We start from the raw sequence: 24,077 nt of genomic DNA on the forward strand, positions 1-24,077 counted from the left end.
ATACTTGTTTCCTTCGGTCCGCACTGAATACGAAATGAAGTATGGTTACACCGCAAAGTATTTTTGTAGACATGAAACAGCCGCTGCGTTCTGTTTTGCTCTCTCTTGTTGGACCAGCTTGTAGTAAAATGGCGCACGACAGGTGCAAGGAACACACAGTACGACAATAAAAGCAGAAATATAGCTCTGCCTGTACCGTCTCGGCGGCGGTCATAAGCAAATCTGAGCAGCGCTATTGCGCCCTATATACATGAATAGGGGTTCCATTATACCTTTGGAACTGAGAGCAGGGTATGGTTTGAGGATACAGCGGCCAGCCACGGGGTGGGTTGGGGGAGATTTCCTGGACGTGGGGAAAGGTGTGATGTTACATATGAGTGTTGTTGTGAATTCTTAACGAAAACGAACGCAATGATTGTTTTATTGATCGAATTAAAAAAAAAATCTTTTTTTCAATGAAGAAATGTAAAAATAATGTTTACTTATCTCCGTTTGGCCCCAGCTTTTATAGACAACTGGGGGTACTCCTGCAGTGCACAGCATACTAATTTACATCGCAAAAACGGCATTTAGAAAGCTTAAAAGCAATCATTTAACAGTAATTAATAACACATTACACTTTTCAATACTACATGTATTTACAAAATCTAAATTTCTACTTTGAGATGGACGGATTCGTAAAAGGCAATATCTGCAGAGGATAATAACCACCTTTTCAAATGGTTTTCATCTGTAGATAAAAAAGTTCTTTAAAAACACTATAACAACTAACTGCTTTACTTTTCTTATGATTCCAATCTATTGTAAGGAAAAAAGAGCATGTAACATGTTTCAGCATCATTGCCGATTTTCTTCCAAAAAATGATGATTTTTTTTTACCATCTAACATTTTGGTGCAATATTTCGTCGACGTTTGCAATAAAGAACAAATTTCGGCACAAAATCTTGTATTTTTAGAAAGGATTAAAGTTGAAATCCATAATCATTATGAATAACAGTAACATTAGAATAAATGTTCCTAAATCTAAAGCCAGAGCAATGCTTAGGCGTAGCTAGAATGTTTTTCGAACCCGTGACGTGTTGGTTACCACAGTAACTCCCGTCTGTCGCATGTCATAATCACGCAGTTACAAATCAACAAATTTCCACGGCCGGAAAAATAATGCCCTCCGTAATGACACCGTCTAATGATAGCTCGTCGGGGGTAACCGAAGTATTGATCCAGGGCTCTGTGTTTTATCTGCAGCGATAAGGCCAGTCTCCCAAGGATGTGAAGAGGTCCTCGGCGGACCATCGGACGGTCACGCTACCGTCAAGCGTGCCTAGCTACGGCGGGAGGTGCTTCTCCGGGTGCGGTAAACCAATCGTGCCGCCGCGGGTCGAGCTGTATAATTTATCGTACTTTGGAGTCATTTGTCAGACTCTGGGCTCTCCAAACATTATTCCGATTGGCCCAGCAATGGCTACTTGGACAGGAAGCAGAGACCAATAAATCTACATCAGGACTGATGAGCAAACAAAACGCGAGAAAAAGTCCGTACTTACGCCGTGCGGAAGAATTATAATAACAGAGAAAAGCATTCGCAAAAACACATGAAACTTTCTTTTTTCTATATTTCCTCATATTGTGTAAACTATCACCAACCAAACTGTTTGCTATCTCGATGTTCTTTACAATATAATCTACAAGAAGTGGAGAGTAATTATTCCATCCATGCAGAAATGGTTTTATATCTGAATTCCAAACAGCTGTGACCATGTATGTTTTCATATCTGCAAATTTGAAGCAAACAGTCGGATGCAACTTTTCATTTGAGAATTAATTGGTTCTTTTGAAATAGAGCTTTCTCCCTGTGGACGTGTTCGTGAAGTTCAGATAAAAGTACATTATAAATTTAATGACAGACCTACGAAAGATAGCTTTTTCGTAACGGTGGACGAGCGCTTAGTCAACGTTGATAGTGCGATAAGACGATCGTGTCAACCATGAAGAATGCGTTTATATACTGGTACACGGAGCCATCAAGTTTGGAGTGTTATTAAATTGGAAAACTTTTTGTCCATTGATGCTAAGTTATGTATTCTTATTGCTAATAATAGCATTTAATTTGACCACATAATGTTGACTGACTCATGAGATATGAATGGGTCTATGCCGCGATGAAATTACTGTACTGCATTCTCTCGGCGGTGAGATATGGCAGGATATTTCATTCGCTTGATGAAAAAATTCCTGTCCGGCTCTTTATTACCGCGGACAGGCGTGTTAAATCTTCCACCATTACCGTGCCTACGTGTGGAATTTACCCGTCTCCTTTACCTCAAACCACTGCACGTGCTATTGACTTGATGACGGCCGCGATGTTGTTTTACAAAGCCTGTACAACTTTTTACTGGATGTGAAATTTATAAGGTTTTTCTGGAAAAAAAATGGACGAAAAAACTTGTTTGACGCACGCGTATTGTAACTGTTTCTCATCATTGGCAATTGCCATTTCAATATATTTTAGGATTCAAATAATCTAAATCCTGAGTATAATAATTGTTTGCCTTTTGCAAAATGTTTTGCCTGAAGTAAAAACAGAAATTAGTTTGAGTGCACAAAATGACTTGGGCATTAAGAATTGTAATCGTGAACTTAAGGTCTTGGTTTCAACCAGCAACTGACTTGGCATTTGCGTCGGCTTAAGTATGTGAGGTGATTTCCTTATTTGCACAAGGAATGATTGTTTTCCGTTCAATTGGTTGTACGTTTAAAAGCTAGAGTAGATTTGAAATGCATTTCATACGAGTTATTACTTTATTATTGCGAGTTATTAGGCCTATACTGGCTTTGAAAATTGGCTCTCAACAATGTATTTCAAAACATTAAAACATTGAAAGAAATTCTGCATGAGATAAGATGAAGCCTCTCTTGGAGGGAATAATACTCATCCAGACGCCTACAGTCATTTCAGACATCGCAAAAATCGCTTGAATTTTGATTTTCAGATGTCAGATTGTTATAATTGTGAGCTAGGTGGGTTGACACAGTATGTCTGAGCCATTCACTATCTGGGGGCGCGTATTTTTTACAGCTCTGAAATCAACTTTTACAGTGAATTACCCATGAGGTTTATACCGCGATAATGCGGCATGCTGCTTTAAACAAATCCCCATTATTCGGTCTGTTTTTCTGTCTTTTCAATTGATATTTCCTTCATTACGAAAAGCTGCTTGTGGTGTGACTATTTAGTTTCACACCCGAGCTGCGGGGTTCGCATGATGGGCAAAGTCTGTCTCCAGATTTTGTAATTAAGTATTGTCAGCCTTGTATAGGCTAGTCAAATCATAGTTAGGCCTAAATATCCGTCACTGACGCTTCGTTCATTTATCAGCAAGACTTTGAACTGAAAGGGGACCGGTATATAATTGTCCTAGTATTATTAGATGTAGCATGGTCCACAACTGTGTGCGAACGACAAGATGGACAATGTGAGATGTTTTCACGGGGAATCTGGCACATGCGATTTTGGCTCAAAAAACGGTACAATGCTAATAATAGCGAGATGGCTCCGCGGAAAGAGTGGTAAAGAACGGAAACGAAAAATGGAAAACGAGGGGTTAAGGCATTCGCACCCTTTGAAACAGGTCCGTCATTTTCACTTAAGCAGGTGTTTTTGACAGGCACCGCGCACCATGGTACTTACTCTACCGCCAGATGGAAGTTTGAACCGGTCAGGATACGGGACTTCCATCGCTCAACAGCGTACGGAAACTGGTCGGTGACGCCGAAGGGGATATAGCTGAACTTAACGACACACAGCTAGAGCTGAGAAACCCCGCGGTTTCCTTTTAAACGGCGGCCAGTAACTGCTATAACTCATGATAATTTCTCGACGTTTCGTCATTTACTCATTAAGTGGTACTCATTCATACTGGTAGTTTTTAGTTTTTTTTCAATCTTTGAATTAAACCCCGATTTTAAATTATCCGCTGCCGTGATAAATTGGCGTATGATTTCGACGCGATTCGTCCGTTAAAAACTAGTTCTTCTGTCGTAATTATGTAGGGTACTGTAAGGCAACAACTTCATCAGGAAAGTAACAAAACAGCCGAACCGAGCGAAAAGGAATACCGGCAAAATCTCTGAAACTGACAATTATAAAATTACACATTACTCTTTAAAACTATTACTTGAAGTTGTTAAGTTTAGATTGACTCTGAAATCAAACATTCTATCGAATAACTAACTAGGTACATAACGTACTTTCACAACGCACTTTCGAGTTGACATAAATGTTTGCATACGGATCAGTTGGATATGTACAAGCGAATCTGTCAGCATATTGACACTAGTATACACAACCAAAGTATTGAAGTGGTACGAGTTTATATACGGCGCCCTCTGTTGGCATCAAGGCATTTAAGACAGGCTGGTAAAGTTGCCATCATGATGGCCGAGTTCAAACAGCTCAATTTTTTGAGGAACAAACGACCGGTTATTGCTGGTGGTTAGTGGCAAGCAACATGCAACATGGCGGCGGCCACGAGATTTAATGTTTGGATGGGCTGAATTCTTTTCTATTTAAACTGGGACATTCTTCCCCGTGTTATCGAAAATAATTAATGTTATTTTTGCAAAACGTCCCTTTGTCTCTGGCTTTGGAAGCCATCTCTCTACTTTGCAGCTGTTCTAAAATCAAAATCTCACGAGTTTTTCCTTGTGTTCCTGTAAAACCCTGACGAGGAGGTGGTGCGTGGTCCTGTTCCAAGAACAGTGTTCTGGGTTCGTGTTCCCGCCGTTCGAGCGCGAGAACAAGAAACCGTGTCAAGATCAGTCCAGCCGAGCTCGACTGCGTCAAATCTGTTGCCTAGAGCTAGGTCTAGGTCTCCACTCCATTGGAAATACGCGTCGACACGCAGACAATAGACCCAGCCGTAGCTCTGGAAGCCCGTTTCGGTCACGGCCATATGGTGCTACGTGACTTGAGGCAGTAGTCTAACGGCGTGTTCTTCAAGTCCTGTGTCTCGTAACGCAACCAAGCACATGCTCAAAATAAGGACAGCGACAGACTGACTTGTTCAAAATAAGGACAGCGACGGACTGACTTGTTTGTGCAACCAAGCCCTCCCATTTGTCACTCTTTTACTGAAAGTTTCGCTGTGGCAAGTTTTAAAAATTAGGGATGCAGCAAAACAAAAACTTTAAGCGCTACGAATAGAGAACTACGCGAAGTGATTTGAAGATTATTGAAAGACGACGTACTGTGACCCTGGAAGTGAACAGAGGGCGCTGTATATTTAGGTTAAGCCGTCAAAGGTCAAATCATAGTTATTCAAACGATTCAGCCACCTTTTTTATCATTCAAAGAAGGGACACACTGGAGTGTCGTTGACATCAAAGACCACTTCAGATGCCGAAACGCTTCGTTTGCGATCGATTATAAGTTTTGCATTGCTTTGCCAAGGGTAGATTTTCATCACACAATCGTCGCTCATTGCTGTGTTTTCATCGTTACCTCGGCTGTCAACAATTGGAAGATGATTAGCGGGGACTCTTTAAAGGAAGGTCCTGGTTTACTTCCAGTAGTTATTGTGGGTGAAGAACCCGGGGACATTGGAGTGTTTCAGCACAGCATTCCACTTCTGTCGACGAGGCGAGCTGCCGGCCGTCTCTAGAACCTTGGCGTCCTCCTGGCTGTAATCAGTCGCTCCCAAATCATCTGGGATTTCCAGATCCTCTCCCCAGGTCTTCAGCTCCTTCTCGGCCGGCAGCTCCTGGGCGCCGATCTTCAAGTCCTGTCGCCGGACCTTGTTCTCGTACTTGCCCACCATGTCGTAGTTGGCCGTGACGATGTGGTTCTGAATCCTGGGCTTATGCCGTCTGCGGGGCGGTGGTGGCAGGTTGGAAGTGAGACTAGTCGTCTTGGGCTCCCAGTAGTTATTGTTGTCCATCCAGCCGGTGATGTTGGTCTGCTTCACCACTTTGTTGTACACCGGCTTGCCGTCACCGCTGACTTCATCCGAAGCAATGGCATCCTTCCAGGTGTCCAATTCTTGCTCTTGGGGCACGACTTTCCCACCGATTTTCAGCGGGCTGGGCACATGCTTGGCCCGGAACTGCTCCGGGATGCCGGCGTACTGCTTGGACTTGATCTCCTCGTGTGACTTTTGGGGCTTGAGCCTCGGCTTGGGAGGCGGCTCCTCCTCAATCTTCCTCAGCGCCTTGTCATGGGCGGGCCCCGTCGACCCTTGAGCGGCGGCCGGCTCTGGCCGTATGCCAGCACCGGGCACATAGAGTGGCTTGGGCGGGGGTAGTCCGCGCCCTCCGCGTTGCCGTCCCCCGTCCGTGATCTTCCCCACCCATGAAGGCCGGTACTCTTTGTTACCATACACCCGGTCCCACGCCTTGTTGAAGGACTCATCGGTGACTTCGGTGACCTTCCCCCGTAGCTCGCCTAGTGTCTTCTCCATGACTTCAGATCGTGAGGGTGTTACGTTACTGCTGCCGCCGCCGCCGCTGTTTCGGTTGCCTCTCCCCTCTCTGTCTCTGAGCTCAGACATGGTGACGGCTCGTGTCCTTCCCTTTTTGTTTTGGCGTAGGTGCAAAGGTAAACCGTACCAGATGGCGCCGAATCAATCAATCAAACCTTCCCTGGGCGGAAGAGGCGACATGTCGTCGGTTAACGGTTCACAAAAGATGGAGAGCCTCTCTGGTGTAATCGCTGAATCCCTTTACTTTTTTTTCTGCGCGAAGCTCTTAGACCCTGGCGATTAGAGGTGCTCTGCACTGCATGAAGTGGCAGGTTAGGTTGGCTCTTTCCACTACTTCACTGGGGAATGTTGATGCTGTGCTAACACATCACCCAAGTGGTTGTTGCCTTGGAAGCACGCACAAGAAAAGAAAATAACGCGCAATGACGTCACGGAGGTCAAGAAAGGTCATCGTCTTTTGCCGAATCAGAGGCTAGCTTGGTTGGTAATCTCACCTATGTGTGAGGGGTACAAATATTATTTTGATTACCAAAATGCTGCATTTCATTGCATATCAACTTTGCCTTTTCAGAGATCAATAGTTCACCGTAAATAGCCAGGCCATGTTTTAAGTGTAAAAAATGACGGCTTTCATCCGTTAAATATTGCGACATGTGGTTGGCATAATTTATTCTAACACAAACTGTACAGGATCAACACGCGCGCTTGAATATGACATCGATTAGAATTTTAAACATAAATACGTGCAGGTTGCTGGGACAGCCATGTTGATCAAGGAACAAACCAAACTAGCATGCTTTATGGGACCATCCATTCGCCGGAAACCGAAGTCCAACGGATAACTGGTTGCCAGGGAAACGTTTTCAGTTTGGTGCGCACAGGCTGAGCAGCATCATCAATTACTATTTCATCAAGAAAAACAGCGGGAAAAGCAGTCCTGATCGTCCGTCCACAAACAACAAACTACGGTACATTACCATAATTGACGACGCTCCGATGTCGCTGCAGAATGATGCTTACGCGTCCTCGTCAGCCATGTTTTCTCTCTCAATCAGTGCATTTCGCTATCACTGCTCTCCCCTTCGCCACCGACCGGACGAGATCTGTCAATGATTTACCAGCCCGTCAAATATTCCCCGCTCTGCGCTTTCCGGGACGGGGCGCGGATTCTCGCCATGCCGTTTACCGCTCCCATGGCAACGCGCAGGCGCAGCGACCGACTGCAATCTCCGCATCAAGCTGGAGTGATTAAGGAGACGAATAACACTGCGTGGGCGCATTAAATGTGCTGTCAAGTCAACATAATTTGAGCCAATATTCGAACGCCCTGTACTTTTTTGAGAGCTCATTTGTTTGGGATTGAGATTTTCTCAACCGAGCAGACTTTTGAGTTTCGCTTATATTGGGGTACTTCACAAATCCGTTCCTCCTTTCTGATGTAATTCTCAGAAAGCAAATCTCTCATCCCTTTCGGAAGTCCTCAAAAAATAAATGATATGACAGCACCGATTACTTCCGTAATTGTTAGGCTAATCGACTCTAATATTTTAACCAAGGGTTACAGGGTTGCAAATTACAATTTGATTAGAAATAATTGTGGTGTTGCGCCAGTCTCTATTTGTTCAGCAATTTCGCGATCGATCTAGCTTCCGCAGAGCATGATCAGGTTTTTGTCCCGTGGAGTTAATGTGGTGTCTCTGGAGCGCGTGTACGATGAGGAGACTAGCTCTCTACTCGTGCAGTCAGTGGAAACGGTAATATGCCAATAAACGGCGGTTGAGACGCTGTATCTGTGAGATTAAAAAAGTACCTTGCCATAAGGCCCAGAATGGAGAAAAAATGTAGGTACACAGGGGAGTATCTCCCCCCACCGTCTCTCTCTCTCTCTCTCTGACGGGGAGTAGATTCAAAGTCAGTTGCTAAGTGTATTCGTTAATTGGGTGATTTAGAATCTTTCTGATTGAAGTAATTTGACAACTTAACTTTTCCTTCTAGAATTTTTATTTTTATCTCGGTCGAATTTCGGGGAGATTCCCCACAGGTTTCACTGCGTTCAGGCCAAGATTTACTTTTGTGTGCTGTTGTTACATTTTTTAAATCCAAAAATTGGAAGATTCTTCGTAGAAAAAAAAGTTGGCCAATGAGGTTGGCAAGTGGTTTATTAAGGACCGTTTCTGAAGCGAAAATGTTACGACTTTGGATACAGAATGATCTAAAATGGAATTCCCAGGTTGATAAGATGATGACCAAGGCCTATCAAAAACTGTTCATGTTCCATACACTGAAAAGTTTGGGTTTAACAGGGAAGAATTGTGAGTTGTATTTAGTGGATACAATAGACCAGTGCTAGAATACCCTGATGTTATTTGGCATTCTGGGTTGACAATGAAGCAAAGTAATAGAACGTATTCAAAAAAGGGTTAGTAAAATTATTTTAGGACAGGATTATGCGCATTATGAAAATGCCTGTGCAACCCTTGGATTGGACACATTAGCTAGAAGAAGGGAAGATCACTGCCGTAGCTTTGCAAACAAATACCCAGGTTAATCCTCGTACCAAATCATTATTTGCCCCTTTCAGGTTTGAATGCCACGGTAGAAGTTTACGAAATAACAAAACTATTACCACTATTCCAACTAGAACTAATCGATTCCAAACTAGTCCCATTACTTGCTATATCAACCTTTTGAATTCGTAATGCGGACTTAGCATCATTTTGACTCAGGCTTGTAGCATATATCCTTGAGCGGCTTTATTGTGTTAATTGTTTGGTCTGTGATGTGTTGTCATGTAGATAGTGAATGTTAGTTTTGTTTGTATTCTAATTATAATGAAATAAAAAGGGTATTCTATATTTTTATAATTTTTGTTATTGTCTAATTTTAAATATGGTGTACTGATGTCCAATTCGGCCGTTGAGCTGCGAAACATCGTGAATTTAATAGACTATAAACTAAACTATTAACACAGGACTCTGGAAAGAGGTTGAGAAAAAAAGGCGCCATATGTGCCAGCAAATTTATCTATCAACCTCTTATTGGAAATTCACTGTTTTTTTAACAATACGCCTGATTTATTTGTCTATTTGGAATCTTCAGTGGAGGAATTTACCCCCAAATGAATGTGTATCAGTTTTAAATTATAAAATGTGTTGTACTGATGTTAACTAGTGCCGTGAACTTGAATGAATTATTACAATGATCTCTCCTCTTATCAAATTTCTTAACAACGTAACTGTCGAAATCTCCGACTACCTGATTATTGGTCGTCAACAGAGGGGGCACTAACAAGCTACTTGAATGACGTTGCCTTGAAGCGTGTGTTTTATTGCACAACTGTCTGGGATACACATCATGTACTTTCCCGTGGGAAAATGGTCGTCACACCTAATGGAAGCTTCCCCTGTTGAAATGTTGGACTTGACTTCACTTTGAAGAAAAAAATTCCCCTAAACCGTTTTCCCCATCATATAGCGTGCTTGGAATCACACCCTATCGCCAGCACAAAACTGATTTCAGCTTGTGACGTTGAAATCGTCGTTAACCCGGTACCTCAGGCTGGCTTAAACAATCTGTGTCAATCAAATATAAAAAAAGAGTACAGATAATTAGCCTCTTCATAAGACCTTCCGATTGATATAAAAATTGACTTAATTAATGTGATCATAGAGCAAGAATGATGTGATAAACTGTTCCTTATAGGTCTGTTATCGGGTAGGATTGATAAGCACTTCCCAATGCCAGAGCTAGACTTTGGACATAGTGTCCCAATTATTGTTGAAGCCAAAATGGTGGATTTGGCGTCAGCGCAGTTAGCACACAATAGTTGCATGCTGAACTGCACAGGTAACGAACAGCCATTTTGGTCCCAAAGTCTGAAGTTGACGCTACTCTAAATACAGCTTTGCCTCCTGTGTATAAAAGCCTGTCCTCAATGCTTAATGTTCAAGTTTCGTGTGGTGGCGCACTGTCATCTTCATGGACTCAGCGGCCCATTCGTTCACCTTCACACCTCTATCGAGCTGTTCTGGGCCGGCTGAGGAAGTTAATGCGACGCTTGGTGGCGCTTTTTGTCCACGTGCACGATGATTTGCTGTTGCTAGGGAGCAAGAACAGATCGATTTACACAGCCAGCCAGCAATGGCGTTACCTCTGGAAACGAAACTCACGATGCTCAGTGAGTTGCGTCATTTTGAACACGAGCATGATGAAAGGATCAGTGTGTTAGCATCTCAAACAGTTTTGTAGTCGAGAACATCATAAGACCTTTACAAGAATAGACACAAAACCATGCACAAGATCGGTCACAAGACATCAGACCAGTGACAAACAATAGGGGGAATAATGAAAAATGACGAATGAAAGCTCTTGTAGCAATGCAGGTGACTTAAATTCGGATTGGAGGTCTCAGTTTGTCTTTTGATAGTCTTGCTGAGTCTTGTGATGGTCTTAGGGGGTCTCGCCTATAGAAAAGTGGTCTCAAAAGTATCTGAATGTTCAGGACAGGACGTCGAGGATCTATCTTGCCTATAGAGAGTCTCCCAGATTCTAAAATACTCTTGATTTTGCTTTTTTTAATGCTGTCTTTAGGTCAACTTGCACAGTCTGTAAAAAACAGAGATGCTTGGAGGTACGGCTCTTGTAACTAGGCGGTGCATGTACCGCCTTTAGTTTCTTGCATAGCTGATTGATATATGAATTAAGCCGTGGGCGACTCAAGGTTGCTGGCGATCGCGCGATAGTGGCGCACCACAAGCACGACGTCAATGGGAAGAGACAGAAGCCATTATTTAGCGGCTTCCGTAAGCGTACGGGCCATTTCCAGCCGTAGCCCCAACTTCTGAACATAGCCTCGGTCCTCATGCATCACATTCGGCACCGTGGATATTTGTTGGTTTAGTTTGTTTGTTTTAGTTTGACTGTCTATTCCTGTGTGTCCTCTCTGCTAGTTTAGAGACATGACTCCCCTTTGACCACGGTGTGGAATGTTTGCAGAGGCCCAAATACTTGACAGCCAAAGTGAAGCTTTTCACCAATGTTTGCTTAATAGATTTCTGTTGACCACTGTGTAGTGCATGGATTTCCTTCCACGAAGCATTGCACCACGTCTGTCGTTGATAACGGGCTTTCTGAGTAGGCATGGAAGCCTACTAAAATCTTGTTTCTTCCTTAAAAGGAAATAGAGAAAAAAAACTAACGCATTTCCCGAGATAAGAAACAGTCTTCCAGGCATCCTTGCAATAAGACTTCAAAAGACTTTTACATCTCGCCTTCAACTTGAAGCCTTTGGGGACAACTATATCTCCTTATTATAACTGAGTTTGGGGAAAATAGTTCACTACAGCCATCCTTTTACGTGGGTGGGGCTAGAAAGAGATTGGGTTGTGCTGGTAGAAAAACCTCTTCCCTGATTCGACGCCTAATAATCCCGAGTTGCATACTCTACCTGGCTGATGTGCTATGATTCTGCCCACTACACCCTGTGTTTATAGGGATAATTTCTAGGCGGCCTGCTAGCCCCTAAACTAACATCCATAATTATGATGCTCTTTCACCATAACAGCATCGACTCGATCACTGACAATCGAGCAATGCACTAAAACCAAACAGCTTGTAAAACTCTGCACAGAGGCCATTTCAGAAAAACTCTTTAAAAAGATCGCCTGACAAATTTCATTCTCTGAAGAGAAATCTGCACTTTTTGCAGAGGTCAGGTCACACTTTATGTCCTAATAGTGTTCTGTATTCTGTCTCAATCGGCGAACCATATGCAGTGCGCCACGACAACCTGGTGGAAAATTAGATCAAAGTGACCGAGTTCTTTTTATGAAGAGTGAGTATGAAATGACCTTGACACCTGTTGGAGTAATTGGAGTAATACCAAGGTTTTGGAATCTATCAACTCATTAAGAATTATCATTTTTGAGAATGGAGAAGAACTTGTAAGTTGTTCCTTTAGGCTTACATGAGAGCTCCATGGCCGAATGGTCTCTTTTGGGGGTGCTAAATTACAGGCGTATGTTTGCCAAGTGCACACAAGACATGATGGCGAGATTCCTAGCTTTCGGGTTGCTAAGTTGCCGCTAAGCAACCACACACTGTCTCTAAGGTGGCTTGGCCAAACATTGTACATCACGCCGGTCGGAACCCGGCTTGGTTCGTTGATTGCGACATTCGCTGGGAAGACGCGGCACGGAAGCATATCGCTGGACCCGAGACTCACTTAAGGCATTGGAATCAGACATCAGGAAAACGGGAACACAAGAGAAGCAAGATTTGAATGAAGTAAGTGCACGCAGCGTAAATAAATAGCATTTTTCATCACTTTAATTAAAACAATAATTACTGCGCATTTAACAAAATCTTACTTCAAGTCGATAGGATTCCACAGCCAAAAAGTAAAGCTAGTAATAATTTCTATCAGACAAAAAACCCTGCTTACTGATTTGAAATCTAACAGTTCCAAAATTCAGAGCGTCGATGAGTTGAAATGACCAAATGTTTCAGCATTAAAGAGATGGCTGTAATCTCAGTCATTTCACCCTTAATATCAACAGGCTGGTTGAGACAGGATGTAGAATCCAAGAGTTGTAGTGGTAAAAATTCCTGACAACATAAGTCCATTAAATGTCTATTAAAATGTCTTTAACAAAATGGTGTCGATGACTTGGGAAATAGGAAAGAAGAAGCGCAAACCGAAGACGAGATAGTCACAGATAATGACCTCATGTACACCGCGTGAGCAGGTTAATTGGAGACCGGCCCTGATCGGCCTGGTGTGGTCCGACGTGCAAACCCTCAGGGCAAGGTGTCCTTAGTACCTGACTTGATTTAAGCTTTTGCTCTTTGGCCACTTCACTTGAGTTAAACTGTTCAGTCGATCCCACAAGAGTTCCGCGAATCAACAGCCCGACCTTTCTCGGGCAAAATGTTGCTTTGCCTCAGATCGATAGTGACCAGATATCCCACAGGTACAGAAAGTTGCATTTTGTGTTTCTCTAAAATATTGAAATCAACAAAGAAAGAAAAAATTGTGGCAGTTAAATTTCAGTTACCTAAGAAAAGACCAAACTATTGTCTAAATTCCCGGAAAAAGTGTTTGTTTTTGCCCTTGTCTTGAAAGAACGACTGGAAACAATGGTCAACATAAAGACACCAAATCAATAAAAAAAACGCTGATGTCTCACGAATTTTGTTCTGTGGTGCACTTCGCATAGTACAGCAAAAGTGAGTTTATTTTTGGAGGCATCTTACAACCCTCAAAAAAGTAAAATACCTTTAAACCAAAAATAACATAAATAAACGTGTTCATGGGAGCGGGGAAATAAAAAGACAAAGTGGTATCCACTTGCACAGATTGTTTGCATTTTGTCTTACGGCCTTTGGCGTATCAATAAGACAGTGACGTGGGCAGTTTTAATGTCTTGCCTCTTGGTAAACCGCAGACAACATTGGGTTGATGATGCCGTGCGTTAGCAACGGAGAGAGGATGTTTGAACGTTGCTATTTGCTGAGTTGTCACAACGCCAGTAAATACACGGACAAAGGTTACCAAGGGGTTCTAATGCCCCGACACCTCACGGGCACTCCAGGTGGATCGACTCCTCTGGGCGCTGGGGGTAATCCGTTGATACCCACCCGTTGATTTTCAACCTAAGGGTAACCATCAAAATTGATTTCCCCGGGTTTTCCTTCTCTTTTAATTTCCTAGAAATTATGATCCCTTTCCGAATTGGAATTTGTTTTATCGAAAAACTAAACCTCTGATAATTCTTGATGTATGGTTTCTTTTTCCTCGTTTTGCAGATGGCGTCCAACGCAAGGATATTGACATCCCTCTTGGCAATGCTATTTTTATTCAGTGGTGAGTTGCTAACCCTTCTTTGATGAGGAGTCAAACAGTTTAAATCATCTCCTCTATCTGAGATGTTCAGCAGATTTAAACGAGTTTTCGCACGAGCGCAATGGACCTAGCTGGGCAGACAGAGACCTTCAGTGTGACAGTTTTGAAGTCCAAGTCTCAGATTCTTTTGTTACGAGTGAAACATTCATGTCAGTTTCATTTTCGTCGTTTCAAGAATACCCATTGCACACGTCTCTTACCTCTTCTTTTGGTGTCATTGAGAAGCAATGGTAATAAAAAAAACCCCCAAAAAACAACCCCACAATCTCTTACCATTGTTTATGGCTTCTTGTATCAGTTAAAACAAAGACTAACAAAAATCCTTTTGCATCCAGTGGAAACAAAGATCCAATTATTACAAAGTTACCCAGGGGAACAGATACCAAACCTCTATTATGATACTGGGATCTTTCAGTTACTTGATCATGGCTCACGGTTCGTGACTTATTTTACCGCAATCTGTTGCAGGATCCTCGGCCGAGGTGACGGAGGATTCCATGGCGGTAGAATACACCACACTCATCACCGCGAGCACAGACGTCGCCACGGACATTGTGACTGAAGTCGTCACGATGGCCATGGATATGACGACCGCCGCTGCTGGTACAACAGCTGTCGACGTTACGACAGCGGCAGCCACGACTGCAGCAGAGAGCTTGACGACAGTGGCGTCGGCGAGTGGTGAGTGGCCAATCAGAATTCATCTGACCGTGGCGTAGATGACGTAAATTTCGTTAGTCTCCTCACAACTCACTAAACTTTTCAAATATACAAAATATAAAAAATCAGCTTCTAGCCCCTTCTTCTAGACCTTTCTTTTCGAGACTTGGGACTACCACTGTTATTCGTGAGAAACAGACTGATGATCCGATAATACGGCATGTAATGTTATCGTCGTACTCCCGTCTGTCACCTGCAGATATCGAGGCCTATGGACTGTCCGTCACTAGCCCTTCTAACCTGATCTTTGACCTGGACGTGGACAACATTGTAACCTACTCCGTCGTGGTCCGTAACGCCGGCGGCACGGACATCGCCGCCCGGTCTTCCGGCGACAACTTCGCGCTCACCTTCCTGATTAGCAGCCACTCCGATCCCACCGACGTGGACGCCAGCACGGTGGAGTTCGTGGCAGAGACGTCCAGCGCTGAGAACCTAGCGGCTGGCATCACTGCCGGCTCTACGATCACCATCACAGGCACCAACGCTATGATCAACATTCCGTCGGCCACCTGCAGCACCTATCAGTACACCTGCGTGCAGGTGTCGAAGGCGTCTGGGGCCAGTTACGATGACTCGGTCACCTCCAATAATTACTACTGCCTGGCCTTCGGGGATACCGCTGAGAACCTGGCTGGACTTGTACCCTGCTCAGGTGGGAACCAGTTTCACCTTTAATAAGACTTTCCTCCAAAGAATTACTTAACATACTTGGATGCTATTTAGTGAGATAGACCTTCCAGCTCACTTTTGCACGTGATATTACTAACTTTTATGTTTCTTTTTCTTTCATGAAGGTTGTACGTTAAAGGTCAGCATCCTGCTTCTTCTTGTTGCCATGGTTGCATCTCAGCTTCTGTCGTAGTCTTGCATCGTTTGAGCCCTCTCCTTCTCCTCCATGAGACAGTGTCTAACTTCATGCACTCGGCTGCCTGGTCGTCTGGTTTCCGTCCGCGAAACTCCTCAACACTGTTAGCACAACACCAGGGTGTGCCAAAAGACGTCAAGGCCGAATTACCAGCCTCCCCGATCCACACTTCCGTTGTCTGCGGTCTCACCAATGAACAAGGAGTCTGTTCGATTTGGAAATTTTATTTTCTGTAGAGCTAATCCTTAACATAGAACAAACATAATCTGTTCTCTTGCACTGAAGTATTGTAAAAAAAAAAATTGTACATACATCTGTAAATACTAAAATCTTTCTACTGTAAATTTGGAAATTTTGGTTCTGAGATCCTCTGTAATGTCCCCAATGTTTTTCTTCCACTAAAACCAGCTTTGTAAGATCGCTACACCAAATGGTCTTTCAAAGAAAAAAATGGTTTGCATAAAAGTGGGTCCCTATCTTACAAAGAAAATAATGAAGAGTATTTTGACTTAAGATTGTCTTAAAACTTTAACCACAAAGCAAGATGCGTGAAGTATTTTTTTTTCAGAAACAAAACGTTTGCGGTTTGTCTTCATTGTCATTAATGATTTTACTTGGAAAGGGAATATGAAATTGTCATAATGTGGAAGTTTTGTTTCTTTTAAATTGGTTTTACAAAGACAAATAATTGAATGGATGAAATGTTCTTTAGTCTTTATTTCTGGATATGACTGCCTTGTGATGGTGCATGCTGATAGGAATTAACATTCTTTTCCTTAGGTATGATCCTCGAATAAGGGAAAAATGTAATGACCGCTTTTCTAATGGTCGCGAAAAATGTGTGCAGGTTTTCAATAAAAAGTCATTTTAAACAGTCAATCATGCTGGCAAGTCTCGACCCGGTTTGCTCTTTGAAACTTTTTTATCCTTAAAACCTAGCTTGTAGTCCACGGAATTCTTCTTTGTAATCAAGGACATGACCCATGATTTCTTTGCTTCAGTACAGTAAAGCGTTTTAGCAGTTGTACTCCAATCGTTCAAATGCACCAGGGCTGTTTATGTAAAAAGTTGCGACATGAGTGTCTCAATTATTGTTGGATCCAAAATGGTGGATCATGCGCCAGTGTACATGACCAATAGAAACACAATAACTGCATGCAGTTCTGCACACATAATGAACAGCCCTTTGGGTTCCAAAGTCTGAAGTTGGCGCTACTCTCTCTGTGTACAGCTCTGACGTGCACCGAAGCACCCCTCAATGCTGTCTATCTTTTGCGAACTGTCATAACGTATCAAACCTACCAATCCTGTGGTTGTCACAAGAGATTCGTTAACCTGATTATTCAATTTCTCGAATCAAGTGTAAAAATGAAGGAATTTTCTTTGTTGAATGATTTGACGTACTCGATAGTTTCACAGGCCTACATTAAGGAGGCTTTGCCCTTTTTCTATCTGTTAAATAAAGGAAGTCCTATGTGACCACAAAGTCGAGGCCTTCTTGTTGCTGGATAGGACAATATCCGGTTTTGACAAAAAGCGGCCTGTGTCATTCTTGTTTGAATTAGATCAAATAGGTTCGTAAGCGTAACATGGAAGGTCACAGTGTGATACAAAAAAACCTACTCAGTTGATTCCAGACCAGTTGTCAACCGAGAAGTCCACTTTTCTTTTCAGCTTTTAAATGCCCCCAGATTATCATGAACTGCATTCATGACACGTCTTTAAACATTAGACGCTCTGCATTTTTAATGGGCTTTTCCCAGCTCAAGATGGCGCTCTTCTGATGCAAGCATCAGCGTGATCCCCATACAAACGTTGGTTTTTACAGGGCGTGCTGAAAAGCAACGGATATATTTATCCAGGAAGACTCGGTCTGAAGTTGGCCTGAACTCGCCCTCTTTAATACATACAAACGGCTCTGGCGCAAACCCTCTTCTCGCGACACCATGACTCCCGGACCGAAAGTTCAATTTTCCACCCTTACTACGCCACAATAATCTCTCTGGCCAGAGACAACTCCCAAAGTCACTTACACAGAATCATTTCGAATTCACAGATTTCAACCTGCGTCAGGTTTGAGGTTTCAGAGGACTGCATTTTTGTTGTCTTTTTTCAATCCTTTCGGAAACCGTTTTCTGTCTTATTTCTTTGGTTGGTTCTGGAATGTTGCGCAATGAACGCTCAAGCTGAAGTGGGCTTTAAAACTTGTCAACCTAATCCTAGTGGGCTCTTATATTTAGATTGGTCACTGCATGGAAAAGTGAAAGGACATCAACATGGCAAGGATACTCGAGATAAAGGAAACGCGTCCTGAGAGCGGAAAGCGTGGTAAAAGTCGACGTGAATGTCAAGGTATTAGACAATAAAAGGTCGAAGACTAGTGACAAATAAACACCGTTATAGAAAAGTCAAATTTGTTTGCAAACCTTTAACGTTCAGATTTAATAGTGGCGTCACATTTCCAGGGGAAACGGGCAAGGCTACTTTTTTTAGAGGGTCACGGAAAGCCTTTGCACTTTGGCTTGCTCACAGATTTGTAAAGTTTCAAACTGTCCATGGGAGGTGCCCCCTCCTACGTCACTGATTCAGACATATTTTCGTTGAGAGGAAAAGATATACTTCGAGTCTTCCAGTCTAAACATAGCCAAGAATGGGGAAAAAATAAACTTAACTTTACGACCTTTTTTCTGTAACAGATCGTATTCTCTGTAACTGTCTTGCAGTGCTGCTCGCAGGTTTGAAACTGACGACTCAAAAACGCTAGACTCTTCATAATTATGTCAAGTTGAAAGTAACAATATTGAAAATAACTTTGTTATGCGCAAAGCATAACTTGACTGAAGGTTTGGAATGAGTTGGTTTTAAATTGGACCATCTAATCACTTGTTGACAAAAGGATTCACATTGGAAATGACAAGAAAAATCGGAATTGGAAACCAGTTTGCTTAGAAATCACTTGCATCTGTCACAAAGTGGCTCTGACGTCATCTGACGCCGCAGTGAGAGAGTTACTGGTGTGGCGAGGATAGGCTGTAATATCTCACCGCGGCGAGATACATGTAACATTTTGAATTAAAAGCAAAACAGAACAGAAACAAAAACTTAATCATGACCCCTGTACGCTTCTGTAGTAATGACAATATTGTTTTGGCATTTCGTAATCACAATAAAGTGCAGGAAGCAGCCTTGAGAGAAAGTACTGGAAGTAGCATAAAAGCCCGCCTCTGATTGGTCAGTGCTAAAGGAGGTCCCTGCGCCGTCCGTGCAAATAACGGCCAACGTAATTGGTCATCCACATTCTGCGTAATTATCGTACCTGTCTATTGGTCAACTAAACTTTCAAGAGCCAATGTACTAATTAACTGCGCATCAAGGTTGCCAATGAAGGAAACCTCCGGAAATGTGTCAAGAGCACTCTCAAGGGTTCAAGTCCAGCATGTCACGCATGCTCGTTTCCGGTTTTTGATCAATAAAAGGGTAATTTTTGTCCCACTAGTCGGGGGTAAAACGAAGATCGTAGACGAGAGCAGTTCAAGAAACGTGAAACGCAGTTACTGGTAAGTTTACTTTTATGTTAATCACTGACATGAACACAGGACTACTATTCCTTGAATTTGTTGAAATGTTGGAAAAAGACAACAAGGAGATTTCTGTTTTTTGGTTCTTGCAGGTCGGTGTTGGTACAAACTTCAACATGAAGATTCTCGTGGCAATTTTATTGGTCGTGGCTATCCGTGAAAGCAGTGAGTACTTCGGGTTCGGGCCATCTTGTGACGTAACACGGCTTATTTTCCCACTCAAGAGGCTCTGAAATCCCCAAGATTTTGGCACTGATGCCAAATTTAAGACTGTAGTCCAAGGTCTTTGTCCTTTACGTCGTAAACTAGAGACTTTGCTGTTTTTATTATATAAAATAAAGGCCAATTCTTCAATGTCATAACGCTTGATACTTCTTCGTCAAACTCTTTCCTTGGCGAGGAAAGAAGAGGATAGAACATCGACCTATCCTCCGCCATATTTCTGAAAACCTGCTGAACTTCCTTGTTAGCAGTCAAGCCCATTGCTTTCCACCGAGCCAGTAACAATACTGAATGGTTAAGAATTGCTTGGGATACGCCACGGTTTCTGTATGTAAAAAATATATTTCCACCCAGTACAAGTGCCTCGACAGGTCCCGGAAATTCCGTCTATTTCTTTTTCACATTAAACAAACCCTTTTCTCAGTGTCTATGATATCACTTTTTTTTTCATGTACCAACTAGCCGCGGGGTCATGTGATAACTGTCTTTGCCTCGACTGCAACCACGGTACCTGCGCTGTCATTCGTGGTACAGCGTTCTGTTTCTGTGACACGGGCTACACTGGAACGTACTGCGACGTGGTGGATCCAAATAGACCGGTCGTTAGTGGTAAGTAAAACAGGGCTGGTCGAACCTGTACATGGGCGCGAGGTTTTAGTTTAGGTGATTGGTTGAGTCTGATCACCTATGCTTCCGTACAATTGTTCCGTACAATCTCGAATTATTCAAATCAAATTTCACTTGATTTCCCCTTGTCCTTAGTTTTAATCGGAGGGATTGAATTTTCATTCTTCAGAATTAGATATTTTATATAATGTTTCTGCGCCTTATTTCTTAAGGAACTCTTCCCTTTCTCTCACTGCGTGGGGAGGCTATATAAAAACACATTAAAAACCCCTTCTTGGTAACCTTGGGGTTACCATCTTATTATTTTCAACATTGGTGCTGGTATAGTGACCTTGCTTGGTTCACGTGAAACACAATCTTGAATATAAAGCCAAATTGTAAACTGAAGTGGCATAAGATATCTATAATACAACATCTGTTGTTTAATTCTAGCATTAGCTGTAGAAGTTGAAGACAGAAATGAATATAATATGTTGCAATTTCATTAAGACCATGAACTTTGGACCATAAGCCCTTATGCTTGAGTCACGTGGATCCACCCATGCGCGGAGGAGCTAAGATACTCCCTATAACTTTATATAGCCTGACTATCACCATTAACAAAAAGCTTCAGTGTTGTGAAGCAGAAATGTTAATGTTAAACCATATCAAACAAACCCATTTGGCGTTGATTTTGGCTTAGTCGTAGCATTTCTCATGTTTTCACTGCATCATGCGATTTTCCTATTTACGTATTTATTATCATGTGAGCTTTTTCTAATAATCACATCTGCCTTTAACTCTCTTATACAAAATGTCAGAGTTTGATATCGTACTCATCAATTTGCAATTTAATTTAGTTCAATTTCGAATTCACGCGCGTGAGAGCACAGAACATAACCGTCGGCCAATGAAAAAAGCAATACCCTTTGGCAAAAACTTTGAATGAAGTTGGCAGTGCATCATGGGATGGAATGACAAACAAGCAATTCCATGTTATGCAAAGACCTGTGAAGAAGTGGACCTGCCAAACATGAATCGATTTTAACACATCTTATAATATAAATAATCGTAAACATGTGCCCGTCTTTTCACAGATATGAAAAATTGTTATTCTTAACAATTAAATTTTAAATCTCACTAAAAAAAGTGGTAAATTCCAATGAGGTTTTGCCATTTTTTTGACTCACTCAGCGTGCAAACTTAATATCTGTTCCTCACTACCTGTCTCAAATTTATGGGCATTGTCAAAATAACAGGGACAATGATAGAAAACATACAAACAAGTAAACAACACAACAAAACGAAATTTTTTCATGTCCTAAAAGACAAATTCTTCTCGATGACATTAGATCTCTTTTGGGGGTTTTATCAGTACTTACTTTCTTTGTGAAGGATTATAATCTGGTATTACTACGTCTTTTTTTCAAGATCCCTGTGACCCAAACCCATGTCAGCATAGCGGGTATTGCAACGCCTTCGGTAATAGCTTCACGTGTACCTGCGTATCTGGTCGCAGAGGCATCACCTGCCAAGGTATGTAAACACCTTGCCATATCCCAGGAATATTATGATATCAAACTGATCGAATAATTCAACGAAGGAGTGATCAAATAACTAATCGGTGGCGATGGATCAATCAATCGATTTATTGAGTGCCTGACTGACTGCAAGCCTTCCTGACCGACCGACCGACCGACCGACCGACGGACTTATTGATTGTGTTTGCACAAGCACATGTATAATGTTCACCTGAATCAATAAACACAGCCAAATAGAAATGAGGAAAGGATTTAACAGGCAAAAAGTCCGGCGACAGTTATAAACCTATCGAACACCTGCCCATATTTTACTTTCCCACCTTACAACCTTGCACCACACAGACGTGACCAACCTCACTCCTTGTCAGGTTGCCGCTGAAGACCTGGGCAGAGATCCGTGCCCAATGCAGACATGCATCTCAATACAAACAGGTTACTACTGCAGTTAAAGAATGAAATGAAATGGTGAGTCCGAGACAAAACCAATGTGCCGATGTCTTTAAAGACACATTTTTGTCTCCTTATTCAAAATTTAATTCTTTTCCCATAGAGGTCGCTCATTTTCATCCCTTTAAAATTTCATCCTCTGACATCTTTCCCATTCAAGCAGTGAATATTTAGCAGAAACTTACACGCCTTAGAGGATCGTTTGGTTGGAAAACCTGGAAATTCGAAAATTCTACGATTCATTTGTTATGTTTTCTTTCTTTTTCTCGGGGACACTGTACCGACTGTCAAGTATGACTAAAACAGTGACCACCATGGGCGTGTCTTTGACTGTTTTCTGGGGGTATAACTGGGGAGAGTGAAACGCCCAAAAGTAGAGCCTGAAAAATAATCGATCCACAGTGTGAGGAGTCGAGGCAATTAATCATTTCTGATCAATTCGTTCAGCCTTCTCTTCACTTCCACGATGAGTCTCCCATGATAAAAGTCTGTGAAAGTGAATTATTAATTGTGATTTCTACCAAGCGAGTTTTCGTAAACTCATCATCAATCTCATCAATCAAGCATCGACGATAAATAGTTTCCTTTAATGCTAACATATGGATTGGTTGTCTTCTATTTGCAGACTGAAGGTGGTTGCCATCAAGCATAGACAACTGAAAGCAAGGATAAACAAGATGACTACGGATTTTCAGACTTTAATATGCATGTAACACCGGTTGTTAAAATGAACATTTCGCCTATACTATACCTAAAAGCAATGATTTATGGAAACTGTCATAGAAAATACTTGCACATCAGTTTCAACTGAGTCAGTGTTTGTTTTCAAATACTTTCGGACTGTTACTTTAGGTTTTTTGAGCTGATGTGTGTAGGCCTAGTGGGAATGAAACAATTTTGCTAAGAAATAATAGAGTAGCCTCTACTCCTTGCTTTTGTATGCTGGGCCATTGAAATTCTTCTGCTAAATTCTCGTCATGTCACCAGAACACAAAGGAGACGAAATTCTCCCTGAAATGGTCCCAAATGACTCAGATAATTCTCAATGTTTGCTGCTATCCATGCATAATGATTTCCTGTTACATTTTCTGCGCAATAATCCTGTGGGAAGCAGGCTCTATCTATCATTCGAGCAGAGCGCCCTCTTATGGCAAATTTCGTAAAGCTCTTTGTATGATACGGCTGACAGTTCCCCCTAAATATGAACTTCAACCCATTTCCTGGGCTCTTACACACGGCAAATGATTGTTTTTTGTCACTTTGCGTTTCTAAAGAATTAAAAAGGTGTACTGAGTTAAATATTGCGTTGACTGCCCAATCTGTTCTGACTGTGTTATTGATTTCAATTTCACTAAACCTTTTTAACATGATATGAAGTATTTGTCCATTAAGGGTAAGAAGTAGGTTTTGTTGGAAGGAAGGTTTCTTGTGTTGAATTGTTTAAAAAAACTAATTGCAGTTCACTATCTGTGCGATAATTTGCAAGCATTATTTCACGGGTGATGATCGCATACCCAGTCGTCAATTATGAAGAAATGGCAAGACAAAATGCTGTGCGGTTTTGGACATACAAGGAGGATACCGTAGGCTAGTTCCATGGATTAAAATCTTGACTTCATTTTGCCATGTTGCTGTCCAAGTGGGCCATGTCTGTTGCCACAGAAGTGGGTCAGGTGAGAGCGATATTGTACGGCACTATTCTTCGTCTGCCACTT

The 24,077-nt window shown here is 42.2% G+C and overlaps 3 protein-coding genes across 4 annotated transcripts; 2 read left to right on the plus strand and 1 right to left on the minus strand.

Moving 5' to 3' along the window:
- Window positions 1-380: 380 nt before the first annotated feature.
- On the minus strand, window positions 381-7,664 carry LOC110979934 (uncharacterized). Its single transcript, XM_022236125.2, has 2 exons — window positions 7,455-7,664; window positions 381-6,971 (listed from the first exon to the last, which is right to left on the minus strand). The coding sequence occupies exon 2, from the start codon at window positions 6,544-6,546 to the stop codon at window positions 5,560-5,562; it is 987 nt and encodes a 328-aa protein (XP_022091817.1). The 5' UTR covers window positions 6,547-6,971; window positions 7,455-7,664; the 3' UTR covers window positions 381-5,559.
- A 4,935-nt stretch (window positions 7,665-12,599) lies between these two features.
- On the plus strand, window positions 12,600-17,454 carry LOC110979935 (uncharacterized). 2 transcript variants are annotated; one of them, XM_022236126.2, is made up of 5 exons: window positions 12,600-12,762; window positions 14,284-14,341; window positions 14,849-15,061; window positions 15,300-15,755; window positions 15,898-17,454. In XM_022236126.2, the coding sequence occupies exons 2-5, from the start codon at window positions 14,284-14,286 to the stop codon at window positions 15,963-15,965; spliced, it is 795 nt and encodes a 264-aa protein (XP_022091818.1). In that variant the 5' UTR covers window positions 12,600-12,762; the 3' UTR covers window positions 15,966-17,454. The 2 variants fall into 2 exon arrangements, with proteins under 2 accessions (XP_022091818.1, XP_087001383.1); XM_087145257.1 differs by lacking the exon at window positions 12,600-12,762 and adding an exon at window positions 14,024-14,136.
- Window positions 17,455-19,411: 1,957 nt separating this feature from the next.
- LOC110979930 (EGF-like repeat and discoidin I-like domain-containing protein 3) lies at window positions 19,412-23,661 on the plus strand. The gene is made up of 6 exons (XM_022236120.2): window positions 19,412-19,525; window positions 19,639-19,711; window positions 20,231-20,377; window positions 21,806-21,910; window positions 22,258-22,380; window positions 22,988-23,661. The coding sequence occupies exons 2-5, from the start codon at window positions 19,663-19,665 to the stop codon at window positions 22,362-22,364; spliced, it is 408 nt and encodes a 135-aa protein (XP_022091812.1). The 5' UTR covers window positions 19,412-19,525; window positions 19,639-19,662; the 3' UTR covers window positions 22,365-22,380; window positions 22,988-23,661.
- Window positions 23,662-24,077: the final 416 nt, after the last annotated feature.

The sequence above is a fragment of the Acanthaster planci genome, linkage group LG13, assembly GCF_054643075.1.
Source record: "Acanthaster planci isolate LZ-2023a linkage group LG13, COTS_SCS, whole genome shotgun sequence".
Classification (NCBI taxonomy): domain Eukaryota; kingdom Metazoa; phylum Echinodermata; class Asteroidea; order Valvatida; family Acanthasteridae; genus Acanthaster; species Acanthaster planci.

Coding starts and splice junctions, on each gene's coding strand:
- LOC110979930 (XM_022236120.2), top strand. CDS start 19,663: ATGAAGATTCTCGTGGCAATTTTATTGGTCGTGGCTATCCGTGAAAGC. Junction 19,712..20,230: donor CGTGGCTATCCGTGAAAGCA/GTGAGTACTTCG, acceptor TGTACCAACTAG/CCGCGGGGTCATGTGATAAC. Junction 20,378..21,805: donor AAATAGACCGGTCGTTAGTG/GTAAGTAAAACA, acceptor CTTTTTTTCAAG/ATCCCTGTGACCCAAACCCA.
- LOC110979935 (XM_022236126.2), top strand. CDS start 14,284: ATGGCGTCCAACGCAAGGATATTGACATCCCTCTTGGCAATGCTATTT. Junction 14,342..14,848: donor AATGCTATTTTTATTCAGTG/GTGAGTTGCTAA, acceptor AATCTGTTGCAG/GATCCTCGGCCGAGGTGACG. Junction 15,062..15,299: donor GACAGTGGCGTCGGCGAGTG/GTGAGTGGCCAA, acceptor TGTCACCTGCAG/ATATCGAGGCCTATGGACTG.
- LOC110979934 (XM_022236125.2), bottom strand. CDS start 6,546: ATGTCTGAGCTCAGAGACAGAGAGGGGAGAGGCAACCGAAACAGCGGC.